At 40.2% G+C, this 19,079-nt stretch overlaps 1 protein-coding gene across 1 annotated transcript; it reads left to right on the top strand.

The window, feature by feature from the left end:
* The first annotated feature begins 322 nt into the window (after window positions 1-322).
* abcg4a (ATP-binding cassette, sub-family G (WHITE), member 4a) lies at window positions 323-17,593 on the top strand. Its single transcript, XM_034683013.1, is given in 16 exon segments — window positions 323-784; window positions 2,433-2,670; window positions 9,449-9,566; window positions 9,703-9,835; window positions 9,927-9,977; window positions 11,381-11,526; window positions 11,637-11,666; window positions 11,668-11,758; window positions 11,976-12,090; window positions 12,178-12,314; window positions 13,517-13,615; window positions 13,712-13,880; window positions 13,972-14,072; window positions 14,149-14,307; window positions 15,475-15,593; window positions 15,683-17,593. Coding segments are annotated over 15 exon segments (1,923 nt in total). The 5' UTR covers window positions 323-784; window positions 2,433-2,441; the 3' UTR covers window positions 15,909-17,593.
* Window positions 17,594-19,079: the final 1,486 nt, after the last annotated feature.

The following is a 19,079-nucleotide window of genomic DNA, read 5'->3' as shown; positions in this document are numbered from 1 at the left end:
TTAAAATACTAATTTTCTTTTTCCCCCCCTGAGACTGTATTCATTCCACAACATGAGGACCGGATTAGGATTAGGAGGAAGCGATCAAAGCCAAAACACTGTTTTTTCCCCCCTCCAGTTGCATCCTGCCAGCAACGCCCTGCATCCCAGACCAGCGTGCGTACCACACAGACGCACCAACCGGTAATAAGAGGATCACGGTGGCTGCTGAAACGAGCTGCTGCTGCTACTGCTGCTGAAGCATCTGCAGCACTGCTCGCCTGTTTTTGTTTTATTCCAGATGTGCTCATCAGACACTTACGATTGTCATCACTGCTGAGGATGTGTGTGAGTATCCGTGGTGTGCGAGTTCGGGACGGATGGATGCAATGAAGGGAACAATCGTATCGAGGAATAAAGAAACCATGACAGGCATCCTGATCCCCTGACGATTCTCTCCGGGATGCAGTCATAGTTTGAGGCCGGACATGATTTTAATCTGTGGAGTTGCTGTAGTTCATGCGGGACGATGTGCGCCGCACCCCGAGATATTGATACAGAGAACACAGCTCGGTCCTTGAATGCATCTCAGCGGATTTTTCCTGGACTGTGGCGCACAGTGAGCATCTATTTGTTGTTGTTGTTTTCTTCTCCTGAGCAGGCTGGTACTGTTTGTGGGACCTTCTGATGTGGAGGGAGTGTGCCGTTTTACCCGAAGGCATCATTTGAGCACTGTTGCTCTGACCCACAGGAGCAGAAACCAGGGCCGAGCTCCTCAACTGGTATTCTCAACACAAAATAAGAAGTATGTGTAATGGGCGCGTGCGTGCGTGTGTGCATGTGCATGTGCATGTGCAATGCAACACACTGTAGGACTGACTGTATGTACTCACATCAGGCTCATTTATGACTCATCCACCTTGTGAAAGAAGCCACTTCTCCACACTCACCTACCATTTCCAGCCTGAGATGTATCTCATGTTTTCATCCTCATCAGTTTGTTGTTAACAGGTGCTTTTGAAAGAGCAGGGACCCTCCTCATCCTCTCTTAGAGTCACTGCAGAGCACACAATCACTGCAACACTTTGGAACACATTTAATAACCATATTTTTACCCCTGTAGCAGACTTATACTACATCTCTGTGTGTGTGCGCACGCTCACGTGTCCTGGCTTTTGGGCCGCACATGATAGAACATGGAGGCCTTCATCTGACTAAGAGGCCATTAAAGCCTGTGAGGTTTTTTTTTCTACAGAGCTTATATGCAGGCTGGTAATGGAAATTCACTAATGGTTGGGTGGTCAATAGAAGTCACGGTCAATTTTCTTCACTGCACATGAAGATGTTTTATTTCATGTAGGGCACAGTAGGTCATGGACACAGGACAGTGATCAGAGTACTACAGGTGTGCATGTGGATGTTTGTATCTTGAGATTTGATGTGCAGAGTTAGACACAGACGGACATTATGTGTGTAGAACTGTTTGTCCTCATGTGTTGTTTACTCGTTGTACTCTCTAAAAAAGTTTTGTGGCAGTCTTAAAGACTATTTTTGGGTAGTAGTGTATTTAAGGTTTTTTTCAGGCCCTTATGTACATAAAATACTTTTTTATTCTAAGGTTTTCATGAACATAAAGGTTATTATTACCTGATTTTTGTATGTAATCAGATCATTCCACCTAATTAGGTTGTGTTAAAATGACATAATGTTGTGGTTTTGTATGGTAGATCCTATGTTTTACAGCAGCATTATTCTAATAGCATTCAGACATACCCATATCAACTTGTCACTGATAATTACATGCTTATTATCTACAGCCAGACTATAATCTGAAGTAGGCCACTTGATTAAGTTTAGGAAACTCGTTTAAATTATGCACATAATCCCTTAATTAATTTGATTAAATACTGGAGTATTGTTTGTTTAAATGCTATTGACTTCACCCTCATGAATACAACTGTAACACATCTCCAAAGACATCCTGACAGCTTCATTATGCTGTTATTATTTGGGGAAATAATTTGTTTTCAGATTGTTGCAAAGCTGATGGATCAGCAGCCTCTACTCAAGCTTTAACAGACACTTAAGTTTAGGAGGAAATTTATGTGGATCAGCAGTATGAGCCGGCTGCAGGGCTGAAACCAGATCCCGACTCCTCGCACTCAAAATGTCATTCCTCTTAAGCAGCCGCTCCATGAGATAAAGTGTAATCAGATCGTGTGCAGCACCTTGTTTTAAGATGATGTCTGCAGGCAACCTAAAATCATTGCTGCAGCTGCACCTCTGTATCCACATATGCTGAAACATGCTTGATGTTTGGAGGGCTTTCAGTCAGCTAGACCACCAACAAAGGGATCTTGTATAAAAGTTAAGATGATCAACTTCCCCTTCTTATTTTGAGTAAGAAATGGGGTTAGCATTTTTTCAACCATCATGTGTGTCCTCCTTTGCAGCCTTTCAGCATGGCTGAGAGAACCCTGGATCCGGGCTCGGTCAGCATCCCCATGGAGGAGACCAAACTCCCAGGTGGAGCTCCCCAAGAGGCCCCGCTGCTCACCCACCTGAAGAAAGTGGAGAACCACATCACTGAGGCCCAGCGCTTCTCCCACCTCCCGCGTCGCTCTGCTGTGGATCTGGAGTTCAATGAGCTCTCTTACACCATTCGCGAGGGTCCCTGGTGGAGAAGGAGAGGTACCACACGCTTAGCAATAGGGAGAATACTGTAGTAACCATGATGGATGAGCAAGAGAGCACCACCCATACCGATCAATATCGAGAGTGCAGAATATTACCAGCGAGGCATTTTGTGACATTTGAGAAAAATATTGTTTCCCTCTCTCTGCTGGCTTGCTCTGTTGTTCTGACACAAGTAGCCCAGCTCCATCCTCACACACACACATACACATACACATACACATACACATACACATACACATACACATACACATACACATACACATGCAGACTTCCTCCATGTTGTAGCAGGCAGTGTGTCTATAAGGCTTGCTGTGCTCAGCAGAGTTTAGATGTAGTAAATAATTTACACTCGCAGGTTGGCACACTGCTTTCCCTTCTTCTCCCCATTGTTGTCTGACGGCAGGCGGTGGCAGGGAGTCAGGATTGATCTGCAGATGAAATACAAATAGAATTTAAAGTCACAAACATTAACAATTACAACTCCCTGACACCTGATCATCTCTGCTAGAGAGGATGAACCGTTTAGTTATGCGGCAGGGTGAAAATACTGTAGAGGAATCTTTTATGTACATTCTCTACATATAGTGTCATACATGATGCAACGCAGGTTGTCCTGTGTTATTTAAGCTCACTCTAATATTTATGTACATTATAAAAGCCTGGCAGAGAAGTGTGCGATGTATGAAGTGCATTCATGAAGTAAAAATGGGGAGCATCAAGGGAGCAGTGTTCATTAAAACCAGCTTTTGTTTGTGTGTTGCTGATGTTGCATGTTTCCCCTCGTCAGATCAACCTGTGGTTTGTGCTTTAGTTTGAGTTGCCTCTTTGAGGCGTCTGAACCCATCAGGCTGGCGATGTGTGAACAGGAAATGTCTCATGTTTTACTAATTAAGCCCAGCCTTTCATAAAGACGATGATTACTGTTACATTCTCCTTTTGATCTAAAGTAATCCGCTATCATACTGCATGTACATCCTGTTTTACTACCTCTACCACTCACATAAAATAACAAGCCGCACCTACCTCTGATATCAGTGAGTTGCTGTACATTTGACCCATGCTGTAGTTCATTCTGAGGGGGCTGTCTGCGTGTGTGTCTCATTTAACAAGCTCAGTGCAGAGCTGATTCTCTGCAGTGCCTGTCGGCCTGATCAAAGCTGTAAAAAAACAAAAAACAAACAGGTGTAATCACAGCCAGCTTAAGGCTGTTGTTCTGCTGTATGCTTTTGTAGTCAGATCACTTCCTCTTGGAAGAAACACACCCTGTTATGTTGTTTTGCTGAATTATATGCCATTACACAGCTGGTAAAAAAAGACAAGAGGGTGGAAAAAGACAATATGCAGCATGATAGCCATGGGCTGGAGCCATGATGTCATCTGTAATTGAAGGGTTTTAGTTTCGGTCATACTACACATGAGTCATTTCCTAAAATGTCTGATGAACAGAAAATGATAACCAAGAAGAAGATGCAGTAAAGAAAGAGCAAAATCTTAAAGTGTATAAGGGTCTAGGCAGGTTAGTTGATGTACGATCTACCCTCTGTTGTATGTGTTGTTGTAGGTTATATAGCAGGTGAGGGCAGCCATTAATCCTGGTTGGGGATGCTGTGACCTGATTGTAATGTGGAGGGATTTCTCCTCCTGTTGGGAGTATTCTCCAGGTGAAACTTGAGACCCGATACTGAAGGGGAAACACAGGAAGAAAGGAGGAGGGAGTGAGAGTGGGAAAATGTTGACATGCCTCAGGGTGGTTTCAGCTCTGTGTTTTATTTACTGCAAACGACATCTCTGCAGGTGCATTGATGATATGATGACTGTATAAGGAAGAAGAGAGTGCTCATCTTACAGATATGATCACATCTTTTATTGCAGACAGGGCTTTATCTAACTTATGGAATGTAACTGAGTACATGTACCACAGTGGCGTAGAAATACATTCAGTAACTTCTTCTTGAGTATTTGGCTCTAATGCCCTGGATACTTTGCCAACACTTATATTCAGTTACACTTTTTGATACTTTCACATCTTCAGTTTTGCTGAAACAACACATGTACAAGTACAGCTTAAAACAACAATATTAGTAACTGTATTTTACAGCACCTTTAAAAACAAGGGTTTACAAAGTGCTCTGACAGACAACAGAGCAGATGTAAGAACACAACAGCAAAAGATCCTGAACAACAATTTAACCCCAAAATCAAGAACACCAACAGAAAAAGAACCCAAACACAATAATTTAACCCATCACAATGAGAACTCAGGGAACACAAGCACCAAGGCACCAAGGAAGTATGATGATTAAAGCAATAAAAAGGAAAGAAACAAAAAAGGGGCAATGAGCAGCAGAGAGGAATAAAGTAGTAACAGAGAGGTAAAGCAAAAGGGTGAATTAAAAGCAATAAAGAGATACAAAGATAAATGTAGATATAACATTACGGAGAAAAGCGTTAAAAGAAATGAAACAAAAGAAATAAAAGCTAAAAGGGAATAACAGGAACTAAAGGCATAAAAAGAGACAAAAGCAATAACACAAATTAAGCAACCATGATAAATCCAATGCTCATGATGGATTAAGGTGGGGTCAGACTGAGTCTTACCCTGTCTTGAAGTTGGGTCTCTGTTCATAATTTGACATAGAGTGGTCTAGACCTCCTATGTTTGCAAAAGCGTCTTGAGATAACATTTGTTGTGATTTGGCGCTTTACAAATAAAGATTGATTGATTGATTGATAAATAAAAACAAGAAAGGCAGTAGTAAAATAAAACAATTAAAGGAAATAGGATGGAATAAAACGTTAAATGGTAATAGCTGATTTAGTCATAGAGGAAATGTATAATCGTGCCATGTTCATAATTGAATGAATTTATGATTGCATGAGGATATTAATTACATGAAATAATATTTGATATTACTGCATTCGCCAAGTTCATTTTCCTGCATTAATCACCTTCCCTTAAAAGAATATTTAACAATGTCGTAACCTTGTTGGTACTTCTACGTAATATATATGCCCACCTCCACCACTGCTCCTTTTAAAATGCATAATGTTTCACGCTTCAAATTCATCACTACGGAAGGAAATAAATCAAGCTGCTTTACCACTATTTTTAATTTCAATGGGTTGTATCTCACACAGATGTTTAGCTTTGTTGTATAACCTTATTTAACCTTTAAAGAAAGGATTACAACATCAGAAAACCTATAAAAAAATAGGTCAGAGACGTGTTTTGTGATTATGTTATATGCAGAATGCTAGAAGTTTATGGGTCAATAAATTCTTTACTGCACCACCAACACCATTTACCTTTCATGTCTTTGTGTCACAGCTTGGAAAAATGTACTTAATGTTATGACAGAAATGTACATTTTTCCAAGCTAACCAAGAAGCTTGATCATAGCTTAAATTGAAAGTGAACCGAACCAACTTTTACACATTGAAATGTGTTTACAGGTTCTTAAAGCTGCTGTTGGTAGTCACAGAGTAAACATCTTTCAGGGAGAGGGACTTCGAATGTCAACACTATCCCTCCCAACCAGATTTCCTCTTAGCCCCCCAACACAGATCGGCGTGTGAAGTCATGATAGTGCCGGACTCATAACCAATCGGAGGACATAGTAGGGTCCGTCCCTTAACCAATCAGGACAGAGGATTGGAGATTAGCTATGATTGGTCTGTCATAACGGGAACGAGGGGAATAATAACATTTCTTGATACAAAGGCATTGGAAAATGCAGAGATTTTGCAATAGTCTCAGATTACTCCACTTACCGATGAGTACCGATGGGCATTATGACCTTTTCTCCAAACCCAGCAGAAAAAAAGTAATGCTTTTTACACCATTCCTACCAACAGCAGCTTTAAGAGAAAAATAAAGGTTGAGGTCTACAAGTCTGGAGGGGCGGGAAAATCTGTGTGTGTGGAGTTTGGATGGAGGGGCACTTACCAAACTTCTGCAGCTGGCTCCTCATCTCTTCTTGAGGCTAGCTGCTCTGGGCTTCGGTAGCCGCTATTCGCTTAGCATCTACCAAACTACTAGCCTAACGGTCTGGGGTTGAGTTGTATTGGGAGTAATTGGCAAGGAAAACTTCTTGTGTAGAATAAAAAAGAAAATATCTCACTTAACTTCTTTAAGTCAAACAGTGTTTTAGAAGTTATGCTGTTCTGATGAAATTAATCTATCTTTATCCAACAGTGCCACTATTGCTTTCATGTGTATGTTAGCATATGGCTATTTCTTAAACAACATAAATGCAACTCAGAAAGTTGCTGTCTCTAGGATAAAATTGGAGTAAATGAAGAGAGTAAGGAAGCAAAAGGTATAACATCGAGGAGAAGAAAAGTGTATCTTGAGCAGGGGCGTCTTAGTGGTGGGAAAAGTGGGACTGACTGGCCCAAGTGGGGAGGGGGGGGCCTTAATGGACCTGAAATAAAATGTGTTTTCTACTATGCTTTTCTTTTGTTTTGTTATAACTGCAATACGATAACTAAAATTGTCTGAATAAATAAACAAACATTCAGAATTCCTTTCTTGAAATAATGGGAGTCTCTTCCTGTCGACTACATTGATCGGCTCCGTGAGATGCTCTTCTCGTGCCTAAAGTGGGGAATTGTCAATTTTCATAGCATCAAGTGATGCTGAATCTGATTGAATGTAAACTGTAGGTTTTTAAGAGTTTTATTTTACTTCATGAGGTTAGATTAAACCAAATAATGCCGCCTTGTTGTTATTCAACAAGTCACTTGGCTTCAAATAATCTTGTTTAAAGAGGTGGATAGTCTGAAGGTCAATATTGTGCGGTTACATTTGGAGAAATTGAAAAAAAAAAATATATATATATATATAATATATGCTATGTAGCTTAGATTAGAGTCAGTTAACCAGGATAGTTTTAAGCACATATTTTTGTTTAATGCAAATAAACCAGTATTATAGCAGCAATGTTATATTTGGTTGGCTGTGGTGATGAGGCCCACTGAGATATCTTTTCAGGGGGCCCAAGATTCATGGTGACACCCCTGATCTTGAGTGTGATATGGAAAAAATAATATTAATGTCAGACTTGGGCTTGATTGTCTCAAGTCTATTAGGAGGCATGTCATGTCCCTGCCTGAATCCCTGATGATAACTATTTTCCAAGAATTACTCAGAAATTAGCTATGTGAGCAATCGTTGATAACTGAGTGTAACCTTCCTCCTGTTATTAATGTCTCTGTGGTGTCAGGAATGGGAATTGATGCCATGCACCTCCGCTCCCATTAGACTGGGTGATCAGGATGTGCCTGCAGCCTCACACACAGATAAGACCACTATTATGGGCAACCTACAGCAGAGGGTTAGATCATCAGTATGCACCACATGACAGAGCCAGGGCTGCTTCACTGACAGCCGGCTGCTCGGCTGTCTGAGACGAAGCATTCTGATGTAATAACAGTGCGAGGGAGGAGGAGGCCATGCCATTAGGCTCATAGAGTGATGGTTTGAGGGGGCTGGAGGCTCTGGTGAGACCCTAATTACACAGCTTGAGACATCCCTGCAGACAGTTGAGGAATGTGTGAGGCGAGGGAGACGAGGGTGACATCGAGGCAGGATTCTCATACAGCCCGTTTTAACTCTTCATATCTTGAAGCTCTCAGAGTCTCTGTCAGTTCTAAAATGGGTTGTTTTACTGCTTCCATTTTGTTTCAAGCACTGCAAAGGTTGAGAAATGCATCAAGAAATAACCTGAGCCATCTTCATTAGCAGGCCACTCCACTGTGACCGCTTTTTAAACCACTGCAGGGACGTGATGCCTGTGTTTTTTCTGTCTGGCATCACTGATCTTAAATCTTTCTGTATGCAGGCTTCTTCTATTTATTTTTCCCACTTTGCTACACCTGATACCCAGCTCTCCTAAAATCCTGAGGTTTCTGTTTTTTGTTTTTTTTCTTTACTGTCAGCTTCACCTTGAAGTCTCTTTTACCCAGACACTGATAACATCATCCTCTTGTTTTGTCTAACTTCCTATCCCCAGCAGTTCTATAATGTATTTATAAAAGCTGACTGTTGTCAAATACAGATACTATTTCTTTATCTGTCTCTTAATATTCTCTTAACTATTGACTGGGGGGGTTTCTTTTTTTTTAGACAATTCTGTGACTTCCCATGCAGGACCATCCGTAATAACGTTCAAGGAATCAGTGAACTGAGTTTAAGGGTTCATTCAGATCCAGCTGAAGAAACAGGCCATTAGACTGAAACACATCCTCTGTTCTGCCTGATTCACTTTCTGACTGTCGCTGCTTGAGATTATAAAGATGGTATTAAAGTGGGCAAATAACTGATCAAGTAGATGGGCCAATATTAAAATGATCACCAGCTAGAGGCAAACAGAACATCTTAAAATTGTTATCAGTAAGCAGAGTCTTTTGATGTCATTATTGCCTAGTCAGTCCCTATCCTGTTACAATATCTGTGTTTTTGTTTTTAGAACATGGGGCACTGGTATGGCCTAGTGGTTAAATCACATATCCCATGTACAGAGGCCACAACCCTCAACACGGGAAGCCAGGCTGGATTTTAATCTGCAGCTCTTCAGTGTGTGTCATTCCCCACTCTACCTTGCAGTTTCCTGCTCTATCCATTGTCTTATCTCTCCAAATGAAAGCATCAAAAGGCCTAAAAATAAACATCTAAAAATCTTCGGGAGAACATAGGGTGCAGAAACAATAATACAATTTCGGACCCATTCCAGTACTATAAATAACTTTTGTCCTCTATAACCTTCTCCAGGCTACAAAGCTCTCCTGAAGTGTCTGTCAGGACGGTTCAACAGCAGAGAGCTGATTGGTATCATGGGGCCTTCAGGAGCTGGGAAATCCACTCTGATGAATATTCTGGCTGGGTACAGGTGAGATGTGAATTTGCATAGGATCTGTGCGGATTCTTAAGCAGCTAATATTCTCCCAGGTCACAGCATAAAATTGCACTTTTGATCTCATTCATTGCTACAAAATGATTCCAATTTGTTGTGTTGGTGGAAACAGGGAAACCGGAATGAAGGGTCAGATTATGGTGAATGGTCGACCGAGGGACCTGAGGACTTTCAGGAAGATGTCCTGCTACATCATGCAGGATGACATGCTGCTGCCACACCTCACTACGAGGGAGGCCATAATGGTGAGGTCATCTTCCAAAAGAAAATCAATCTCAACGCCTCATGAAATCATATTGATCAGTAACAATGTGCTTACTTCTGTCTGTCTTTTAGGTGTCTGCCAATCTGAAACTAAATGAGAGCATGCAGGTCAAGAAGGAACTCGTAAGTTTAAACGTGTTGCTCGTGCTTAGTGATTCACATGCTTTGTATAATAATGGAATATTATGGTATAAACCACAATAGTCTTCACAGAATACACACATATATGTACACTACCAGTCAAAAGTTTGGACACATCTTCTCATTCAAGGGTTTTTGTTTATTTTAATTATTTTAAACACTGTAGATTAATACCAAATACATCAACACTATGAAAGAACATATATGAATTATTTAATAAAAAAAAAGTGTTAAACAAACCAGAATATGTTTTATATTTTAGATTCTGTAAAGTAGCCCCCTTTTTCCTTCATGACAGCTTTGCACACTCTTGGTATTCTCTCAGTCTGCTTCATGAAGTGGTCTCCTGGAATGGTTTCTAATGAACATGAGCCTTGTCAACAGATTATTTGAAGAATGACTTGCCTTCTTAATGTGTTTGAGACCATCAGTTGTGTTGTTCAGAGGCATGGTTAGTACACAATGGATAACCCTATTTGACAACTGTTGTAATCCAGATTATGGAGGAACCAGATTATTTCATAGTTTTGACATCTTCAGTTTTAATCTACAATGTGGAAAATATTTAAAATAAATAAAAACCATTGCAAATGAATGTGTGTCCAAACTTTTGGCTGGTAGTGAACACGGAAATCCAAAATATAAAAACATTTGTTTTAATACCTTGTTTCATTTAACACAACTGTAACTTGTATTAATCCTCTGCAAAATATTGGCAAAATATATTATTATTTATGAATCCAGAAAGAAAGCTGAAACTTGCCAGACAAATTAAAAAACACTTAGGCTGTTCATTATCTTGTGTCCTATGATTTTTTCCCCTTGAGAATGGTAGTCACAAGAACTAGGATTTAAAATTGTATTCAATCAAACCTTATTTACATAGCTCCTTTCATACAAATCAAATGCAATTCAAAGTGCTTCACAGCAATTGAAAACAAGAATAAAAACAGAATTAAATAATGACAAAAGAAAAAGAAAAAAAAAATTTGAAGTAGAGAATAATGCATACTAAAATCTATTATTTAATTTAAACAATTGAAGGTAAAAAAAAAAGCATTAAAAAAACAATATAAATATAAATAGTTCAAATAAATAAATAAAAAAGGGTACAAGTTGAAGATAGGTAAAGGCTCTAAAATAGCAATAAAACTGAGTAGACAAATAATAAAGACAAGTGGTTAAAGATAAATAAAGCAATAAAACAACATTAAAACCAATTAAACCATTAAAGTAATACAATTATGAAACCCTACATAAAAGCCAGACTGAATACGTTTTTAGTTTAATAATTATGTATCATTACGTACACATTTTTGATGGTCCCCATCCCTGTCATCAGATCTGTCATCATTTATCTACATTGGTCCGCGTTTGTGTTTAAGGTGGATGAGATATTGACCGCTCTGGGTCTCCTTGAGTGTGCTCAGACACGCACCAACTGTCTCTCTGGAGGTCAGTGTAAAAGACTGGCCATTGCCCAAGAGCTGGTCAACAATCCTCCTGTCATGTTCTTTGATGAGCCGACAAGGTACTATATATTAATCGCCTACTTCAAATCACTGCATCTCAGAATAAAAATAGGTCAAACAGAGCAACTTTCTCTTTTGATTTCTGCCTCTTCTTGCCATCCCATCACAGTGGTCTGGACAGCGCATCCTGTTACCAGGTGGTCCCTCATGAAGTCTCTGGCTCAGGGCGGACGGACAATCATCTGCACCATCCATCAGCCCAGTGCCAAGCTCTTTGAGATGTTTGATAAGGTAACTTGAGGTGCTTTATAGTGCTGGACATCTTTAGCCTTCCATTAGGCGCTGCTCAGTCCAGACTACAGGTTAGCATGATTCATTTTATCCAGTGGAGGAGCAGCGTTGCAGTCGATACAAAGGCCTGTTGTTTTGTCAGATGTTCATTCATTATTCAGAGAGTCAGTGTGTTGGGAACTATGTTGATTACCGTGTCCCTGTGTTCCTCCGCCAGCTGTACATCCTCAGTCAGGGTCAGTGCATATACAAGGGCACTGTCCCTTACCTAATCCCGTATCTGAAGAACCTGGGCCTCCACTGCCCCACGTATCACAATCCTGCTGACTTCAGTAAGTCAAGAAGCTCTTTTAGTACAAGGGAATTCTGCGTGTGTGTGTGAGTTTGTGTTCTCACTAGCTTGTCCTCTCTTTCTTCAGTCATTGAGGTGGCATCAGGAGAGTATGGGGATCTGAATCCAGTGCTGTTTGAGGCGGTGCAGGGTGGTCTGTGCTCTGAGGAGGGCAAGAAGAACTCCAGAGACAAAAGTGACTCCTCCTGCTCACAATGTCACAGTGTGAGTGATACAAACACCAACTACTAACCAAATCACACCTTAACACTTACCCCTCACATCCTTGCTTTAGATTGTAATGGAAAAATGCAGACCTTACAACTACAATGCACTGAAAATGTCTTTGAATGTCTGTAAACAAAGAAAAAAGAGCAACTAATCAATAACAGGAAATTGCATTCACCAGTTTCCTTCAAATACATATTAGTCATACAAAGCTTAAGTGCTGTATTAATGATAAAATGCGCTCTTTTCTGGAAGGAGTAGAATAAAGAAGTGTCCGTTTCATCCATTTTGACCAAAAGTACTCCAATAACTCCATTAAAGACTTTCAAATAAGCTTTCATGGGCAATAAACTTCAACCGCCGAGCAAATTGTGTTACATTAAAACAAAATACTCCAGGACCTGTCAGTGTTACTACTCATTTTCCCCCAAAGCTTCCTTCTATTCTCCGCCCGATTGATCCGTCTCCTCAGCCCATCTCAGCTTCCTCTCACTTTCTTTTGCAGCCTCATGAGCCGTTTTTTTTTTTTATATATATATAAGAGCATCGGCTAAATGCTAGCGCTGTAAATCTAAACCACCAAAAGCTCTCTCCAGCTTGTCTCTTACATGGTGCAGGTTTGCTCTTCCTCTCCTTTAAACATTTTATCAGCTTATTGATTTCCTCTGATGCCCTTTTACTCTTCTTTTGTATTTCTTTCTTTGTGGGCACCAGACACTAACCTTTACCGTAGACAAATAGGTTTCTTCTTCTATTCTGTGTGACCATACCTTTGTTTTCTGGCATTTGCTTCCAAACTTTATCTACTCAGATTACAAGGTCTAAGATGCTATTGGATTTTTTGTTTTGACATTTTGTATTGACTTCTTATTAAACAAATACCTCCCATTATTTGTTACTAAGAGTTCAGTGCATGCACAGGGATTGAGGATCAAATTTGTTGGGAACAAACTGTATGTCTACATTGACATTTCACCATTGTTGTTACCAAGGAGACAGTCTCCTCAGAAAGAGGAAGTGATATTTGAAAAAAAGGACTCTCAGATAATGCTTATATTTGACATGTTATGTAATAAAAAACTAGTAAAATAAAGTTTTCTTCCGCTGTTGAGACCAGTTAAAGATTGTTTTTGCTAATTATTGTCTCGTGTCCGTTTGCATTACATCACTGACTCCTTACTCTCTGTGTTCCTCTACAGGACACAGGAACCCTGGAGAAACACAGCTTTGCCACCAGTACATTCACACAGTTCTGCATCCTCTTCAAGAGAACCTTCATCACAATATGCAGAGACACGGTAACAAATTTAAACTCTGATTTTCAAAATCTGTTCCAAAGTCATGGTAATCTTGACTACAGGTGTGATTTGAGTTTGTCTTTGTGTGTTCTCCAGGTGCTGACCCACCTCAGGGTGATGTCCCATCTGTGTATTGGAGTTCTGATCGGCTTGCTCTATCTCAAAATTGGAAATGATGCCAGCAAGGTCTTCAACAACACTGGCTTCCTCTTTTTCTCTATGTTGTTCCTCATGTTTGCAGCCCTGATGCCCACTGTCCTAACCTGTGAGTGTAACCAGAGATAGGAAACATCGATTTGCCGTGTCGTTTACCTGGTTGAAATGGAAAATGTTTTAGCTCTGCTGTTGTTCCACAGTTCCTATGGAGATGTCTGTGTTTATACGAGAACATCTCAACTACTGGTACAGCCTGAAGGCCTACTACCTTGCAAAAACCATGGCTGACGTACCGTTTCAGGTAACGTTTGTGTGATTGAGCAAACGATGGGTTTGACGTAGTTACAGTTTGTTTCACTGTGAGATCTCTTTTGCAGGTGATCTGTCCGATCATGTATTGTAGTATAGTGTACTGGATGACTGAGCAGCCTCCAGAAGTGGGTCGTTACCTTCTCTTTATGGCACTGTCCACATCCACAGCCCTGGTGGCCCAGTCCCTTGGTCTGCTTATAGGGGCAGCATCCACATCTCTGCAGGTAGGCACACCTGCATAGCTTACAGCTGCCTTTCTCTTAGAATGAGGTTTGTGTTTTGCAGCTTAATTTGAAGTTTTGCTTTCAAGCACTTGTGACTTGTAGCATGTATAGTGATGGATGTGTTTTAGATGTTAAATGTTGTATGGTTGTTTTCTGGTAAGATATAAATAATTGCCCTTGTGGGATCAATAAAGTTGTCTGAATCTGAATCTGAATCTGAATCTGAATCTGAAAGGTGTTAGAGCAGGATTACAGACCGAGGACAGCTTGATGTTCTGCTGAAGTATCTGACCTAATCTCAGTTTGGCTCTAAACATACTAGTTGTTGTTTTACATCTAGGAAGCCCATTGATAGCCTGATGTGAACATCCATGAGTCAAACTTTAAAATAAATATATATTTATTTGCATATTTGTATGGTCTTGATATTTCAGTGGTGGAAGCCTGTGTTCAGGTGTTTACAGGGAGTGATGTAGCACATGTGAAGAAGGTGTCTAAAGAATTGTTGTCTTAAGAATGGGACATAAAGTTTGAAACTTAAAAGAATGAGGCACAAAGTGACCCATGACTTGATAATATGTTTCAGTAATATGATTATGCTACTTTCTTTTAGTCATGAACCGTGCAAGTGATAACAAATTTAAATTCAGCAATTACTAACTGAGTAAGTTTAGATCTCTGGTTTTATGTGTTACAAGTTCATGGCAAGCTTTCTATTTTAATGCTGAAGAGGGTTTTGTACTGAAACGTGTCCGTTACTGTGACTGGTCCGTGCTTGTGCCCAGATTAAATAGTTTAAAAGGACATTAAGTCTGCTGACTTCTTCCTGTTTAGTGGATCTGTGCAGTTCTGCACCTTTATAGTGTTAATTAGTGTGTGCTCCTTTTTGCTCTCCTCAGCTTTCTATGTTAGCCACGAATACATTACATGTAGCTGTTAACACGTTGTCCTTATTCGGGGCCAGTTGGTTCAAGGTTATATTAGCTACGAGTAGAATAACAGACCCATAACCCCTGTTGAAGTGTGTGTAGTCAGGATATTATGGGTAATGTTGGCGCATAGAAGAAGATGACTGTGTGGAATACAAGAAGAATTTTCTCTGCTGCATCAGTTTTGACCTGTTTTCTTAAACTGTCTACTTCTTAATACTGCCAATTCTTTCTGCAGGTTGCAACCTTTGTGGGTCCAGTTACAGCCATACCTGTCCTTCTCTTCTCTGGCTTCTTTGTCAACTTTGACACCATTCCCAAATACCTACAGTGGAGCTCCTATGTGTCCTATGTCAGGTAGAGTTTTGTTCATTGATTATTGATGTTTTTATGGTTTGATAATGTGCTTGGGTTCAAGAGGTTTTATCAAAGATGTCAACTTTCAGGTATGGCTTTGAGGGGGTAATACTCTCCATCTATGGGATGAACCGGTCAGAGCTTGAGTGTCCAGGTGTGGTGTGTAAGTTCCAAAAGCCGGAGGAGGTCCTGCAGCTCCTGGATGTGGAGGATGCAAAGCTCTATGTGGACTTCATGGTGCTGGGGGCTTTCTTCCTGATCCTCAGGCTGGCTACTTACCTGGTTCTGCGCTACAAAGTCAAGTCAGAGCGTTAAGACATCCAGAAGCAACCACTGATGGATCTGGCCGCTCGCACATATCCCGGCAGTGTGAGAGCGAAGCAACCATATAGTCTCTTTCTCTATTTCATATACATTTATAAAGACAAACACACAAGTCTAGCACGAAAAAGCATCAGAAGTTTTGCTGCAACATTACTCAAAGTGTACAGTATGATATCAACACGGGGAGGGTTTGTTTTTCAAGACAAAGGAAGTCAATACTTGATCGTTGTTCTGCCCCTGCCCATTATTGGTTGTCTGCCAGATTATAGTATTTTTCAGAACACCATCGCCCTCCAAGAAAAGTGTGTATCTACACCATGCATACACAGAATACCCAACAAAGTAATGAAAGCATGTTTCTTCAGACTGAACTTGTTTGTCCAAGAAAGTGCCACATGATAGCAACCGTCTTGGTGCAGGACTGTGCGACAACTCACCGGATTGTATGGCTTCACAATACAATTCCAAAGAGGTAACCCACCCATCAAGATTCCCAAGTGAGGCACGATTCCAACGTGGATATCCTCTTTTTTTCCCATCAGGAAAAGCAGAAACTTTCAGTGCCAGAAGCCTTTGTAAAGTTTCTCACTCCCCTGTAGGATCATACCATCAGGTATCCTTAAAGAGACGCTGAACGCGATGGCTTTTCTTCATGGAAGACGACCAAAATGAACCGACTGCCAGGGGGTGACTTTCCACGCTTTCCATCTACGGCATGGCTCATTTTTGAAGGCCTCCTAAACATGGATAGTGTTTGTAAAAGGATCAAGTGAAGCAGAGTGTCTTGTATAGAGACTGATGTGATGTCACCCTGTGAGCAGGCCAAGGTTTCTTTTATTGTTTCTACCAAAACATGTGGAGCATTCGCTCAATGTGGAGCAAAATGTGAAAGCGAGCATGGCTGCTGTTTCCAGCCTGCTGCAGAGGGCTGTCTTAATCTAAGCAGGTGTTGTAGGTGAAGTGCAATAGCCTATTCTATGGTTTCAAAAGTGTTTGAACTGCTCGTTTCCACTCTCTATCTGCCTCATCTCTGAGCTGCAAAAAGAAGTATCCCTTTTTTCTCTCCTCCTCTTTCTCTTTCTCTCTGCTTTGCTGATGTCTGACAGATACGTGTTGTCCAAAACAATGCTAGATACTTGAAATGCAGGCTGGGCAGTTTTTGTGCCTCTGATCTAGAATGATTTCCGTTTCCTCTGCTTCATTGTTTGCACAGACAGGACACCTTATTGCAATGTACATCCTTCACACACACAAGAACAGATACTTATACACAGACACACACACACAAACAGACACACACATACACACACATTCCCCCTGACAATGTTAAGAAGAGCCTCTCTTTGTCACGGGGCAATGCAAATATTTTCAGATAGACTTGCTATGAAATATTTCTTACTCAAACTATGCTACTTAGTAATCCTTATTATAATGCATAAAATAATGTGAGTATATAATCAATGATTGTACAGTGAATATGTCATGCTGTAAACAAATGTACATTTGCACTTTTCAATGTATGTTTCTTCTTTTTTATTTTGTATTTAATTTTATTTTTATATCTATGTGATGAGTGCTGCTTGAGAGTATAACAGGAAAACAGCAACTGAATGTTGCATGTTCACTTTAGGAATGAAACTGCTGAAAATATTAAATTTCAGAGTAAAGCATCACGATTTTGTTTCCTCATGCAAACGTATATATCCTGCCGTGTTTGAGGAGACGTGAATCCTCTGCTTTCTGCTGAACATTGTTAGAAAAATCTGGAATCAGTTGTGACAGGTGTAGATAAAAAAGACAGAATCAAGGGTGAGAAGGTTCGCTAAAGAGCGGGAAATACTGCATGGAAGAAGGCAAAGGGAAGGCTGTCAATCAAATGTGTTTAAGTGTAGCTATAGAGAGGCTGCACCTGTAACAGAGCTGGTTAGTGTTCGCTGATCTACTTCAGGTGGAGTCCTAGAAAACGAAAAGGCTGCAGCTGTGGACGTTTGGAGTCTTTCATTAATAGCAATAGTCCACATTGTGATGTTTCATTGTTATACCTCCCACTGCTGTGGCATCGGTCATTTTATAGTGTTATATTAACAATTTCATTTGAGTCCTTTTTTTTCTCACAGTTTTAGTGTGTGCAATAACCATCCAAAGGTACTTAAACTCTACAAGATCCATATCACGAGGAGAAAATGTGACTTTTTACACGTGTCTTTTATCATCTTTTCTTGTTACATGTGCTTTTGTTGCTTCTTTTTGTTTCTGTTCTGGAAAACAGGCTCATTTGGTGGACAAGTCTACCAGATAACTAACACTCTTTGAGGATGTTATTGAAGGGACTGAAGGATTTTAATAGTAAACATGTACAGTGAATGGGTCTAGGGTAAACTAAGGGAACAGGGCAGATCCATGAGAATATAAAGCAAGGGGAAAATAGAGTATTTCATAAAGTCAGTTTTGCTGCCAACGCATCGTATATGAATTTTAACTTCCCCAATTTAAATTTAAAAAATCTGACATTTTTTTAATAAAGATCTCCAATTTTGGCTATATTGGTCCAAAAAATAAAAATAACCCTCGATGTAACTACAGAGAAAGAAACAGGTCCAACCTCAGAACAAAGCAGGGATAATTAGCAGTGCTCTAGTAATTTTCACATCTGGGAATGTCTTGGCCTAAGGTGTGGAGGTCTTTGGTACCAAAGAAAACAAATCATACTTAATCTGCTGCAAAATGTGAAAGATAGTGGGTGCACTTCACAGTGAGATTAAAACTGACATATGAAGGTGCTCTGAGAAGACCTTTATTCTAATTTCCAAATTTTCAATCTTCCTGAAATTGTCATGTTTCTTCTGTTTTATTTCCCCTCTCATGTCAGAGAAGTCATCACAGACTGATTTGTTTTGGCTCCTGTGATAATGTAAACTCTTTATCAAATGTAGATAATCATGTGTTGGCTGTTTAAAGGCTCTGGGAGTGATCGTGCTGAAAGCGGCTAATGAGGGTGTTATGTTCAAATGTATTATTTTTCACTCTCTTTGACACTTTTATTTTTCTTGTATCGCACCAGTTTGTCATTATTAGCCACCTGACTTCAGTGCACTCTATCATGCATGTTCAACAATATTCAGGCGATTCCTACAGAGAGCTATTACTGTCTGATTGATCTTT

The sequence above is a fragment of the Notolabrus celidotus genome, chromosome 5, assembly GCF_009762535.1.
Source record: "Notolabrus celidotus isolate fNotCel1 chromosome 5, fNotCel1.pri, whole genome shotgun sequence".
Lineage (NCBI taxonomy): Eukaryota > Metazoa > Chordata > Actinopteri > Labriformes > Labridae > Notolabrus > Notolabrus celidotus.
This window is presented reverse-complemented; position numbering and strand designations above follow the sequence as displayed.